This window comes from Pteropus medius, unplaced genomic scaffold (genome assembly GCF_902729225.1).
Source record: "Pteropus medius unplaced genomic scaffold, Ma_sr-lr_union100, whole genome shotgun sequence".
In the NCBI taxonomy this organism is placed as follows: Eukaryota; Metazoa; Chordata; class Mammalia; order Chiroptera; family Pteropodidae; genus Pteropus; species Pteropus medius.
Window position 1 is genome coordinate 11,338,725 of NW_024349799.1, and position 13,203 is coordinate 11,351,927.

General features: G+C 36.1%; 1 protein-coding gene across 3 annotated transcripts in view; it reads right to left on the reverse strand.

The window, feature by feature from the left end:
• Positions 1-9,837, reverse strand: part of SUZ12 (SUZ12 polycomb repressive complex 2 subunit) — a 35,679-nt gene extending 25,842 nt beyond the window's left edge. The window contains exons 1-5 of one of the 3 annotated variants that reach the window (XM_039886042.1): positions 9,668-9,836; positions 9,318-9,404; positions 7,013-7,059; positions 6,862-6,926; positions 2,806-2,874 (exon numbers count right to left, since the gene is read on the reverse strand). In XM_039886042.1, the coding sequence (XP_039741976.1) occupies positions 2,806-2,874; positions 6,862-6,926; positions 7,013-7,059; positions 9,318-9,366 (230 nt within the window). In that variant the 5' untranslated portion in view covers positions 9,367-9,404; positions 9,668-9,836. Of the gene's footprint in view, positions 1-2,805; positions 2,875-6,861; positions 6,927-7,012; positions 7,060-9,317 lie in introns of all 3 variants that reach the window. The other 2 variants (XM_039886040.1, XM_039886041.1) reach the window with 2 other exon arrangements.
• Between the last annotated feature and the right edge of the window lie 3,366 nt (positions 9,838-13,203).

Here is a 13,203-nt window from a genome sequence, read left to right on the forward strand (position 1 = left end):
TATAATCACATCAAAAAAATGAGAAACATCAAAAAAAGAAACTGGAGACTAGAGGTTAGACCACTATGAGTTTCTAAAATTTGCTCACTGGAGTTTTCAGAAGCCATTCTTCAAGAAATAATCTTTCACGATGGTAGGCTTTTTTTATTGAATTTCAAGGTTACAAATGACAATTCTGGTCTATTGTCATGAATTGACTAACACCTTAAAGTAAAAATCATGAAGTATCCTGTTTTTCTTTTTTCTATCAGCTCCTTCCCCTAATAAGTTTCTGCCATTATCTGTGGTTAATAAGACAACTGTATATCTGGACTATAAACTACATAAAAATTCTGGAACACAAACTTCATTTTGCACAGATAATGCTGTGAATTTGGTTTGGTTTATAAGTCACTACAAATGTCATAAATAGGTCAGGCATTTGATTAATCTAACTTGTGGGCTGTAGTACTATATATTTTTGTGTATACTGATAGTCCCTTGGAACTTTGGAGCTTTTCTGTGTATCTTGATATTCCTCTAGAACTTTAGAGTATGAAATACATTGGCTTTGAGAGTGGAGCTATTACGATTTTGGAAGTGCTAAAAGAACATGAGTTCAAATAGAAGATTCCCAGACTATAACTTAAATGGATCCAGGATCCAATTAAACTAAACAAGATTTCTAAATCTGAGATGGTACAGAATAAAAATATAGATATAAAAGATACTTTTTTTGTATATGACTTAACATTTTAAATTCTACTAATTAATGTCATGGAACAACAAAGATTTATTTTGTTCTCTTGTAAGATAATTTGACTAGAGATTTTACAAGCAAAATTTTATAGTGCTGGCATTACATACTGGTGTCTAGGAAACTTCTTATGTGATAAGTTTAGAAGAACAACAGGATTATGTCTAATTTGACATGAGAAATACACTGAAGTCATTTAATAATATAAGGCCTTGCAGGTAAACTTAAAATGAAGCAATTCCTCAATTCATTTTAGTGACTCTGGGAGCAACAGTCAGACATTCATAAAGATCTTGGGGGGTTGAAAAGGCCAACTCACTGGTCCCAGCAGGATCCTAAAGACTGAAAAAGTTGTTTTTCAAAATTACGAGCAGGAATTCTATGCAAACCTCTCATGTTTCTATGAGTTGGTTAACAACACCTGTTACAGTACTGGCCTAATTGTTGAACCCACTGGGTCAAAAGAAACAAAATTATTGGGTAAGTGATTATTCAGAGAGAACTGACCAGTATATTCTATCTCCCTCACAATACACACTCTAAGGTAAGCTCTGTAATACTTATCAAAGCCAATGTCACAATGAGACAGTAGTAGGGTTAAGCAATGATGAAGGTAGAACCTTGATAGAAAAAGATGAAGAAAAGAGTTTTCTTCTTCTTGGTTCATTCTTCCTTCTCACATGAACCCTGAAAGACCTGGAGGGCAAACTATTAAGGTGTTAAGGAGACAAGAAGCAAGGAGGTCAGGTCAGATCAGGCTCTGAATGTAACTTATACTTTAAGTGAAAAAGGCCTTGAGGATCCCAAGAGCTTTGTCCAGGGTAGGTAACCAGATAAAAATCTGGAATAGGAATTCAAACAAATAATAGAGTATGCATGCACTGGGAATATTCTCAGTCCTATATTGTAAGGTACTCTCTGGGCAGTAACAGATAAAGATTTGGGATCTTAGCTTCTAGAACGGACTATCAAAGTTTATTTTCAAATCAAGATTGCCTAGATATGGAAATTGAAATCACACTTTGGTCCTCTAAGACTGTAAGATATAAAATTAAAAATGTGATTTTATAATTTAAGTAACAAAATAACCGAATCAAAAGCCCAACTTTAAACATAAGCAACTGCAAAAACAACATCTTATACAATCCATGAAAATGAGAAACCATATACAAAGCATCATTACATCAGTATATATCCCATCTAAATTGTTAAGATTGGTTAAGTTTCCTCTGAAAATTTCAAGAGAAAAAGAAAAATCCATTGTGGCAATTTTACAACTCTATTTTTTTTTAAAAAAGCTAGTATTTTTAGTTTTGCATTCTCCCTAAAAGTAGTCAATGAATTAAATAAATACCACCCAAGTTCTTGTTTCTCTTTAGAACAGTATTCAGCTTCCTTTAGTTTACATATCAAAGAATAAACAGAAGCATACTGTCTAGCCTAGGCAGATATTAGGCTAGTCAGATATTTAGAAATTAGTTGTGGGTATCACATTTGAAAACATACAGTAAGTAGATTCTGTCTAAAGGGTCAAGTTTATGAAACTATCTTGTGATAAACGTATTTTAAATATAAAATACAGAATATTTTGCCTGAAAGATATAAATAAGGGGAAGGGCAAAATGGAAAAAAAAAAAAAGAGAGCTTTTCTCATATTTGAAGAGATGTGATGCTATGAAACACCTGGCATAGCACCTAACATATCATAAGAATACCATGAATACAAGTCTCCATTCCTCCTTAGATGAGATAGTAAGATTAATACCAACTGCAGAAGTTACAGAAATTCAGATTCAAAATGCAAGAAACTGTTAATAATGAATACATCTGCCTTAGAAAACAGTGAGTTCCCAACATTGGAGGTATTCAAGATGACAGTTAAGATTCTCTGCCAGGGATGGTATAAAGGAAGTAATTTCTGGTTTGTGTGAGTTTGGACCAACTGACATCTAAGATTCCTTCTAACTCCTTATAATAGTGAGGTGATCATTAGGGAAATGATCACTATCATTTTTTCCTCTTTCCTCAAGTATGTCACTTAATATAAACTGATTGACAGGTTATCTTACCTATGAGATTCTTGCTCTCCTTTCATTTTCTCTACTTTTGATAACATATCATCAACTTTAAATGTTTTCCTGGAAGAAACAGATAAACAAAATAATCACTTCTCAACTGGGAAAAACAAACAGATTATACTTTATTGTCACTATAATAGGCAAGTTGGAAATCTGATTTTTTATTATTTTTAATTAGATAAATTATGGATGGTTAGCCATAACAATGAATACTATTGAGACAGTGTATGTTATAATCCAGCAGACAAGCCTTCAAGTCCCATCTTAAAAGGTTCTCCATGAAACCTTTTGTAATTATTCCCAAACCAGAATTTCTCCTTACCTATGGCACTTAGTTTATATTTATTTTAATATTTACTTTCCTAAATATTACTTGCATAAATATTTCATTTCTCCTGCTATCTTATGAAGGGCAGGGATTGCTTTTCTTCAGGAAAAGCCACATAGTACTTGGAACAGTGCCTTATACTTAGTAGATACCCAAGCATCTGCTGGACTGAGCCAAACAAATGCAAATTATGTATATTTTGAAATATTCATACTTTTATTAAGTAACCTGACAAATATGCTAGCATTATCACATAAAAATGAATATTCTACAAAACATATCTAAAATTACCAAAACATCCTCAAAAATTATCAGCAATGAGTAAAGTTAAATATGTCATATTAAAGAGATGGTTGCCATCATCAGAAAAATTTTGAAGTTCGGGGGAAATACCCACTGACTCAAAATTATTAGCTTTTAACTTGACAAGTTTAAGAAAAGAAAGTAATTTTTCCACAAAATAGAAACAAATTAAGATACCCCCTGGCCCAAGCAATTTAAGAATGAATGGATTCTAAAACAAGCCTCATCTTAGTTCTTAAGTTGGTGTACTATATGTCCTAGAGATAAAGGCTAAAAATCTAAAGCCACATATAATATGGAAACAAATATTTCTCTACTCATATACTCTTAAAATTTAGGACTTGAAAAACTTAACATAGTCTGTGGTAATTAGTTTGTGAAGCTGGAATTTAGATACTAGAAATTACTAATATGCTCATTTCTCAAAACCTCTATTGTACTCAATTAAAAAAATTATCAGTAAAGAAATGTTAATGTAAATATGTTGCAGTAAAATACTGATAGGAAGAACAGAATTGATACAATCTATATTTCAGGTGAATAGATAGCTCCCATTAACAAAAGATCGTAAAAAAAAAAAAAAAGCTTCTCTCTTTACTTTTAGAGTTACCGAAAACTTTAATATTAAAGTTTCATCCAATAGAGCATAGTAAGTAGTAGTTTATGAAGGATGGCAATACATTTTCAATCTCCACAGATAAGAGAGAAGAAAGAAGAAAAATGTAAGATTCCTTCAGGCTAGTGACAAAGAACATTTTAGTATAAATGCTGAAATCTATTACTGAGGAGGGTTGTAAAATTACTGAAAACTTTAAGAATAATGTTTATCTTTATGTAACGATTAAGAAGAAATCCTGTCTGTCGGAAGAAAAGACTATAAGTCCCAAGGTTCATCTCTTCCAAAATTATGGAGTTCTACATAGAAGTGCATAGGAAAACTGAATATTAACCACCATTTGAAGTAGGTTAAGATCACAAAGGCAACCCAGCTTCTCTTAGGAAAAAAGAAACCATATAAGCAACTATACGAAAGTAGTCCCATCCTCCAACACAGAGTACTTCTGTACTTTAGAAAGATACTGCTACTATAGCTCAAGTTTAACAAGGGAAATAGTTACCAAAAAGTCATTAAAAAGGAGAATTTTTTTAAAATTCAAGACATTTTTGGAAATTTTCTTGGAAGAATTCAGAAACAGTTTACACAAAACTGTAAAATGGATTCAGTAAAAGATGCCCTTCTCCTCACCAGTATTTCCATTGTGTCATTGTTGTGTTAGCCTAAAGAATTCGAATACCTCTATGAAATAAGACTAAAGTACAGCAGGTTTAACAAATGTACCCAAATTAATATTACAACTGAGTGTGTAACTTCAAGGAAATGATATGTTTATTCTAACAATTAATATTATGTCGTTGTAATAATAAAAGAGTTCCAAAAACATTTGGAGCAAAGGGATAGTACTAAAAGCAATTCCATAAAAGGGAGTTCCAAAAACATTTTAAACAAAGACGACAATTACTGAGCTAAATACCACCTTCAAAGCCACCAACTATTTTGAAAAGGACAACACTTATTTGAAGATATAAGTTGTGGTATAATTTGTTAAAAATGTCTTACATAGACCAAGCATATAACAAAAGAATTAAGAGTAGATGACAACTAATGCATTTTGTATGGAAATAAACTAAGGGGAATTTATGTTTCCTAGGTGGTGAATTGCTTCAAAACTCCCCCAAAAGACAATTTTTTACCTAACAGGGAATAAACTAAGAAAATCAGTTTCTACCAAGTTTTTAAAATTGCCTCCGCCCATTAGCAGATAACAAAAACATATCCTACAATGAGACAAACAGTCTAATAAACAAACGTGACAGGAAAATGACAAACTTAGATTTTAAATGTATATTTTGGTTTTATCCATTTATGGGTTAACCCAAATTTATTCTGAAAAACTTAATTACTTTTAAATATAAATCAGGCAGCATCCTAGATAACTCAACTGATCTTCCATATTAAAAATAGTAAAATAAACATTAACTACTAATCTGGCCTACTATCTGTTTATACACAGCTCACAAGCTAAGAATGGTTTTTACAGATAAACATTTGCAACTGATTTGATAATAGAGAACACTAATTCTAAACCCCAATTAAGCTAAATGTTATCTCCCCCCACCACATAAAAATTAAAGAATCCCACACCTCTCACTAGTAGGCCTGTATTATGAAACATTGTATTCAATTATTATAGTTTGAATTTCATCAATAAAAAATTTGCGGACATTTGTTTCCTGTCTTTTTGTCCAAGTACCCAGAGCCTACTTAATATCTTCAAATCTGCTTCCTTGACCACAAAGCTTAAAATATTTACTATCTGGTTCCTTATAGAAAGTTTTCTGAACCCTGGCATAGATCAAATAATGGAGTAATCAGGTAAAAAGATGACAAATTTAATTCTGCTGTCTAATCCATCACCCCCTTTCTACTTATTTATGCACTTACTAAGTTTCACCTACTAAATGCCATGTTTTTTCTCTCTCTAGATTCAGAAAGATTACAAGACAAATAGTTTTAATATTTCAATTCTTCGAAATCCATCTAGATATATATTAAAACTAAAGTATGTCTTGCTATAGAAAACACAATGCCTACTTAGTAACCAACAGGACTCTCCAAAGGAGTTTAGTTTCAAAGGCTATTGAGATAGCTTAATGGTTTTACCAAGTCAAGATGACAATACCAAATGCTTAATAAAAATTCTCTCCTTTAAATTTGAAGTTGTTCACTTGATATGCTCAATAAATAATCTTGCATGTAGGACAAGAAAATAGTATTCCTTAATTATACATGGTTAAATATTAAATATTACAAAGCAAAAGTAAGTTTTGTCTGACACTTCCAGACTCCACTTTAAGACTAAATGATTAAGACTTATTTTTTAAGGACATTCATCCCACTGACTTCAAAAGTATTTCCCTGTAGTAACACCACCAAAGACGTAAAATGAGACTTTCTGAAACTATCATTATAGAAGTGAATTCTTTATTGTTAGAACACATAAAAAAATTCAAAAATTAACTGTTAAGTTTAGGTATCAAAAAGAGTTCCCCTGAGCCCTCTGGTAAATATTTAAATCTTCAACTTCTACCAAACTTGAAAATAACTATAGCACAGAGTAAAAATGTATGTCAGTAAAATCATTTCATTCACTTCACTACTAAATCATTTATATTAGGAAAAAGTTGGTAATAAACTGGGATTTACGAAAGTTATACTACTTAAAATTATCACTTTGCAACCAATTCAACCCGTCACTCTTTTGCCTCAGTTTTCATATTTAATCTTTAATTAGAAATAGTACTTTAAAACAAAACTTTAACATGATTTACTTGAAATAAAGATTCATAAAATGTACCTTTTGATGTTTGTTCTGGAGTTTCGATGAGACATGTAAGTAAGAGTTCTGTGCAAAAATATTGGCTATAAGAAAAGTTTTAAAAATATTAAAATTAAATAGATGAAATTCTAGGAAAAAATAGTATCAATGAATTTTGTTGATAACTTACCGCTATAAGATTTCGAGTTCGAAGAAATCTATAGATCTGCGTTGGTTCTAGGTAACAGAAAACAAAATCCAAATATTATCTAAATTTACTTATTACTCAAGTTGTCAAGAAAATACCAACCCAGCTCATGTTATAATTAACATAAACCAATCACTTGTTATAGAAATCATGTACTAAATTATCTACATCACAAAAATATGCACAATAAGATCAAAAGACATTAGATCTATGGCATAGTCACAAAATTCATCTACATTTATTTTAAATTTAAGATGCTCTACAATCTTGTTCTTAAGCCTTGCATTTCTAAGGTAACTAGTTTTTAAACTAGTCTGTATGCAGAACTATATAGTTACATTCATTTAATTTAGCTTATTTAAACTATTTAGAGTCCATCTCTTCCCAAAAAGTAGCTGAAATGATGCAGCTGGATTCAGTAAAAGAACTACTTATTGATGCCCAATAACAAAATGAAATCTCCACTCTTTAATTGGTCTCTTTAAAAATTTGTAGTCAGCCAAAACAGAATAAAACTGTTTCCTTCATGTCTTAATGCAAATATGATGAAAGTCAGTAACACTGAAAGAAATCTGAGACACAAACTGTAGTTAAATTTTTCAATAAATATTTCTAGTTGTAGTTTGTTTTTAATCTATTTTGCTCACTGTAAATATTACTGCAATATGTAAATAAATACTACCTCAATTCATATTTTCAAAGTAATAGATTCCTAGTCTTTTTAATACTGTTTAGTTAAAATTTGTTATAAAGGACTTATAGATAGAAAATATAATACCATCATATCAACTTCATGAATGACCTACTACTATCACATTTCTTTAAAGCAGTATCAAAATGAACTAAATATGACTATATCAGTATACATCGAAGCATTTAAACATCTCAGAAACTAAGGTCAATATTAGAGCAGAATAGAGTTGTTTTGTGACTCAATCTAGTTCTTAATGACAGTTTACTTCTCCAAGGTAGACTGGACAGAAAGAAAAACAGCTAAAACTTTCCTGGAGGACTTGGTTCTCATAACATTTAGAAAGAATTTTTAAATATCCACTTAATCTTAGTGTTGTTCCAAATAAACTAAAAGGAAATATTTTAGAAGGGGTACAAACATGCATGTTTATTGTCATTACTGTATTTCAGTTCTCTAGCATATTACTAATTTAAATCCTCTCCAGATTTTTGAAAATATATTAAGCAAAAGTAACAACGTGAATCTCTCTCAAGCAGGTTCAATACTCGTTTCAACAGAAATTGAAATTCCTTGTATTAGATTTCAATTAGAATGTCACTAAGCACTAATGAGAGAGAATGAAAGAAGGGTATTAAACAATGTAATACGTATTTCCAAGCACAGCTGATACCATGCCCTTAACATATGCCACGGAAAAATTGTAAATAAAGACATTCAGCGGTAGAACCAAGTTTATTCAAGTTTCTGTAAGATATTTAATATTAAAGATCACCCAAATTATAACATCCACACAAAAGCAAAAAGGAAATCAGGATATAATATTCATTAAAAAGACAGTTGAAATTATTTATAAATTCTATTGTTTCCAGACACCTTGCTCCGCTTTCCAAATTAACTAGTAGTTTTGCCCTTGAAACAAGACCTTAAAACATAAGATTTCGGAATTAAGACAAGCACAACTGGGAGATTTCCGAGATCATCTCAAGATGAGTAATAAGCTTAATCACCACTTGTCTCAGTTTATGTATCCATGAAATGGGTGGATAGATTTGAAAGGCTTAAGGCATCAAAAGGTGCCGTGATAACATGCAGCACGTACTGCCAAAGCATTTCGGACTAATGACAATTTTGTCGATTTTACCGCATTCATCTCTTCACAGGCTTAATACTGCTCAAAACCTCCAACCGAAACCCTTGTACTTGTAGAGTACGAAAAGCATTAAAGCAAGCAAAAACTAGTCTTGGGATCTCACTGCAGATCCGAGACTACAGACCTACAGTCCAGCTATAACCTCTTCTGAAAGAAGCCTGCTCTTAACGTGGGGCCCCCGCTGCCTAACCCCTTGTGTAAATCTTCGGGGCGTCAAGAACCTCACCTGGACCTTCCCCCATTCACCTCCCCCAAAGGCCCCAGACTTCAGGCCCTCTTGAACCGTAATCCCTGAAGGGGGAACAGCCCCCTCAATTTCTCTCTCCACTCCCAAATCAAGTCGACTCCCGGCGAGGAAGGGGGGGGGAGCCAGCCTGAGTGTCCCGACCCCAGAATGCTGAAAGAGTGGGTATTCCTGCCCTCAAAGCCTCAAACACACTCACTCTCAAAGGCCTGGAGGAAAAGCTCGTGGTCAGCCTGGACGTGCTCCATTTTCGGCTTCTTCACCGGTAACACCGCAGCCCCCGCCGCTGCCGCCGCCGCGGAGGAGGAGGAGGAGGCCGAGTAACTGCCGCCGCCTCCACAGCCCCCGCCGCCGGATTTGCCGCCCGACGCCGTCGCCGCCGCCACCGCCGCGGAACCCCCGAAGCCGCCTCCCCCGGACCCCGCGCTGGGCCCCGAGCCGCCCCCTCCCCCACCGCCGTGCTTCTGAGGCGCCATCGCGGTTCCTGCCTCCTCCCCCCGCCAGCTACCCGCCGGGCGGCCCCGGAGAGTAAGCGCCTGCAATACCAACCGCTCGCCCCAGCAGGCTCCGGCGGACCGAGGGGGGAAGGAGGAGAGAGGGGAGGAGAGGGGAAGGGAAGGGAGGAGGAGAGGAGGGAAGGAGGGAGGAAAAAAAAGTGTCTCCTCCTGAGAGCCCCGCTCCGCTCGGGAGGCCGCTCACCCTAGCCTGGCCTGGCTCCGCCCACTTCCCCCGCCCGGCGCTCTGATTGGCCGGCGGGAGCGCGCGCCGCCCGGCCGCCCAGCCCGTTGGCCCGCGGATTCCCCCGTCAGTCACGCGGAGGCGCTTCTCGCGGAGGCGCGGCTTGGTTGGCCCGTGCGCGCTGCCGATCGCGGGCCCGGCCGCCTCTTTGAACTGAATTCGCGGGAAAATTAGGGGTCGGAGCGGCCTTCCTGCTGGCCCCGGTGCATTGTGGGGGAGAGAGGGACCCGGCGTACGGCTTAGGGAACCGTTTCTCGCCTTTCGAGCGTCGTCAGTCACCACCCCCAGGGGGGTACAGGACCCCTGAAGAGAGGCGGGCCTCTGAGGAATAAGGGGCAAGGGGCCTGTTAAATGAACTGAGATCCATTACCGATCGAGTCTCTAACTTCACAGGAAAGGGCCTGCCTAGGGGTTGGTCAGGTCGCTTCTTCTGTGAGGGGCTCTCGGGGCGGGGATCGAGTCCCCTGTCCCTTCGTCACCACGTGCCTCAAGCCGCCTATGACCGAATCCCACCCAGTAAAGTCCTGGAGAAGACTGGGGGCAGCTAAGGGGTTGCGGCTGCTCTCCGACGCGACTGGGCTCCACCTAAGGGAGTGATTTATACGTAACAGGAATTTACTATAAAATGAGGAAAACTTGTTTTCTGTAGGTGCTGTGAGGCTTCAGGATCGTTACTGAGAGAGGTTGTGGCTTCTCAACACGTTAGAAGCAAAACCTAGATATTCACCGCCGCCACCACCCTAGACACCGTATGAGTCAGAGGGATAAACGGGATGATTTCTTAGAAGTACGCGCACCCTTTTTGAGAACCTATTGATTTTGCAGTTCAAAAACTTGAGAGACTTGCGGATATTGCTTAAAAAGATGGATGCATAGGCCCAATTCAGTCTCTGATACAGATAGGTATGGAGTTGAGCTAATACTCAAAGATTTGAATTTCAGGTTCGGCAAGATGATCTCTAAGGATGTTCTTCCCAAAATCCCAATCTATAAACAACCATTTCATTTCATATTTTCAATTTTTCAAACGTCTGCTTCAGTATTTATAGTTATCTTCAAAGCACTTTACAAAACTAGTACCTTTAGAATGGTTATTCAAATATCTGAAATACTAATTTTATCAAAGTAGTTGCTACTTAAGAAAGTGAGCTCTTCGAATGATGCATTTAATATAAAATTTGACATTTCAGGAGCACATATGAATTAGGTATACCTGTTGCTAATTTTTAAGTACACCCCATATTTTTAGACAAAAAGTTTAGAATGCTCTTATTATACTATTCTGTTCTCTCTTTCCCCCCCCAAAATGAGGCGCTTTTTTTTTTCAGATTTCTGGAAAAAAAAACCTTCTGGTTTAATGCCACCCCACAGACACTTGTGGGGTTTTTGATCTTGGTAAACCGCTCAACTTCAGCTTTACTGGGTTAGAAAATTAAATTTCATCAATTCGATCACGGTCTGGAGAATTAAATCACACTAAGCAGATCACAAAATATCAAGTTAGAAACCAGAATGCTAGTTTATTAATTAACAGTAAATCTAAGTGGCAAAATTACCAGTCTTCATCATTTATACGGGGTCTTCCCTTTTGGAGAGAGTGTGGAGGCACGGGTACAGTCAAAGAAAAAGACAAGTTACAGGTTATCATAAATCTTTGATGAACAGAGAAATGGAGCAAAGGGAGTTGGGATGTTCTTAAAGGGGATTCCTTTAAGAACGAAGGCCATGGTAGTATTCCAGGCTTCAGCATGGGCATGGTTTTAATGTACAGTAGCTAACCAGTACCTGTCATGAGAATCAAAGCCAACCATGCTATGAGAAAGACATAGAAACAAATTCTCACTTTTTATGTTCTTTAGAATGTATGTAGAACACTAAAAACAAAACAAAACAAAACAAAAATAACCTCGTTGCCTCAGACAAGTTATTAATTGAGGGGTTGTCTTGGTTACACTACAGTCTTCTTAATCATATTTTGTTCTATTGGTGAAACATTTACAGAGCATCTCAGGATTGGTCACTTCTGTGGCCAGCTCATTCATTTATTTCTAAGTTTGGCGTGGCAACTGTTTTTGAGACTTGTGGCGCCAATTCACAAGTTCCCTACCTCACGCTGAATTTGAATTGCTTTCTAGGGTTTTGTTTGTTTTGGCCTTCATGCCATATCTAGAATTGGTAAACTCCTAAAGAGCAAAGGTGTTGTCCATTTCTTTTATATTTCCTAGCACAGGACTAGATACGTGTTCAAGGAAAGGAGAACAGCAATCGTTTTAACCTTTATAGTTACCAATATGCTTTTACCTTTATTATCTCACTTTGTCATAATGATCCTATGAAACTGGAATTATTTGTTTATTACAGATGAGAAACTAGCCTCAGAGAGGTTAGGTGACTTACTTATTTAGTAGCACAGCTGTGACTTGAACCCAGGTTTTTTAACTTCAATTTCTATGCACTTTTGCAATCAGAACAAAGTCAACCTCAAGTTGACTGTTTTTAAGTTTGTTTTAAAAAATGAGGACCACCTAGCTTCTCTTACAAAAAAAAATCATATACTCCTTTCTATTGCGCACTCTTTCACTGGTGCCCCCACTTTGCCTTCCACGGGCTTCTGTGGTGGGATTTTTTTTACCTTTCTTGTACCATGGACCCCTTTGGCAGTCTGATGAAGACTATGGACCCCTTGTTTTAAAAATGCACAAATATGAAATCAGATTATAAAGGAAACCAATTATAATAAAATATCATTACCAAAATAGTAAAAGATAAAGTCGTGATATAGTAATATAGGTGCTTCTTTTTGAATGTACAAAAGAAGATCTAGCAGCAGGTCAGTCTGATAACAATTTCAGAGTAATGATGAGGGCCAATGATATTCTGAGATACCTGTAAGAACTGTAACGTGATATGGAAGTATCTGTAATTTGGAAACAAAACCTCAGGCACTGCTAGCACTACTGTGATTTGTTGCCTATATTAATAGGTTAAGGAAATGCTAAATTTCAGTTAGAAAATAAATATTTAATTTTTTTCTCATCTAAGTTCATGGACTCCCTGAGTCAAATTCAAGTTAACAACTCCTGAGTTATAGCACCAAGTCTTCTTTCTACTTTGCTATAAGCTCTTGGAGGCAAGGATGATGGGTGATTTGCCTTAGTAATTTAGGTGTCTATCACTGTGCCTAGCATAGAATAGGAGCTCATCCAATGAGTTTTGATTAACAAGGATGGACACCAGTGCATTAGTATAAATGATAATAATGACTGAGTGCTTACTATGTGCCAAGAGGTATTTTAAGTTTTTAATACTTTAACTCATTCAATCCACACACAACCTTCTGATGTAGG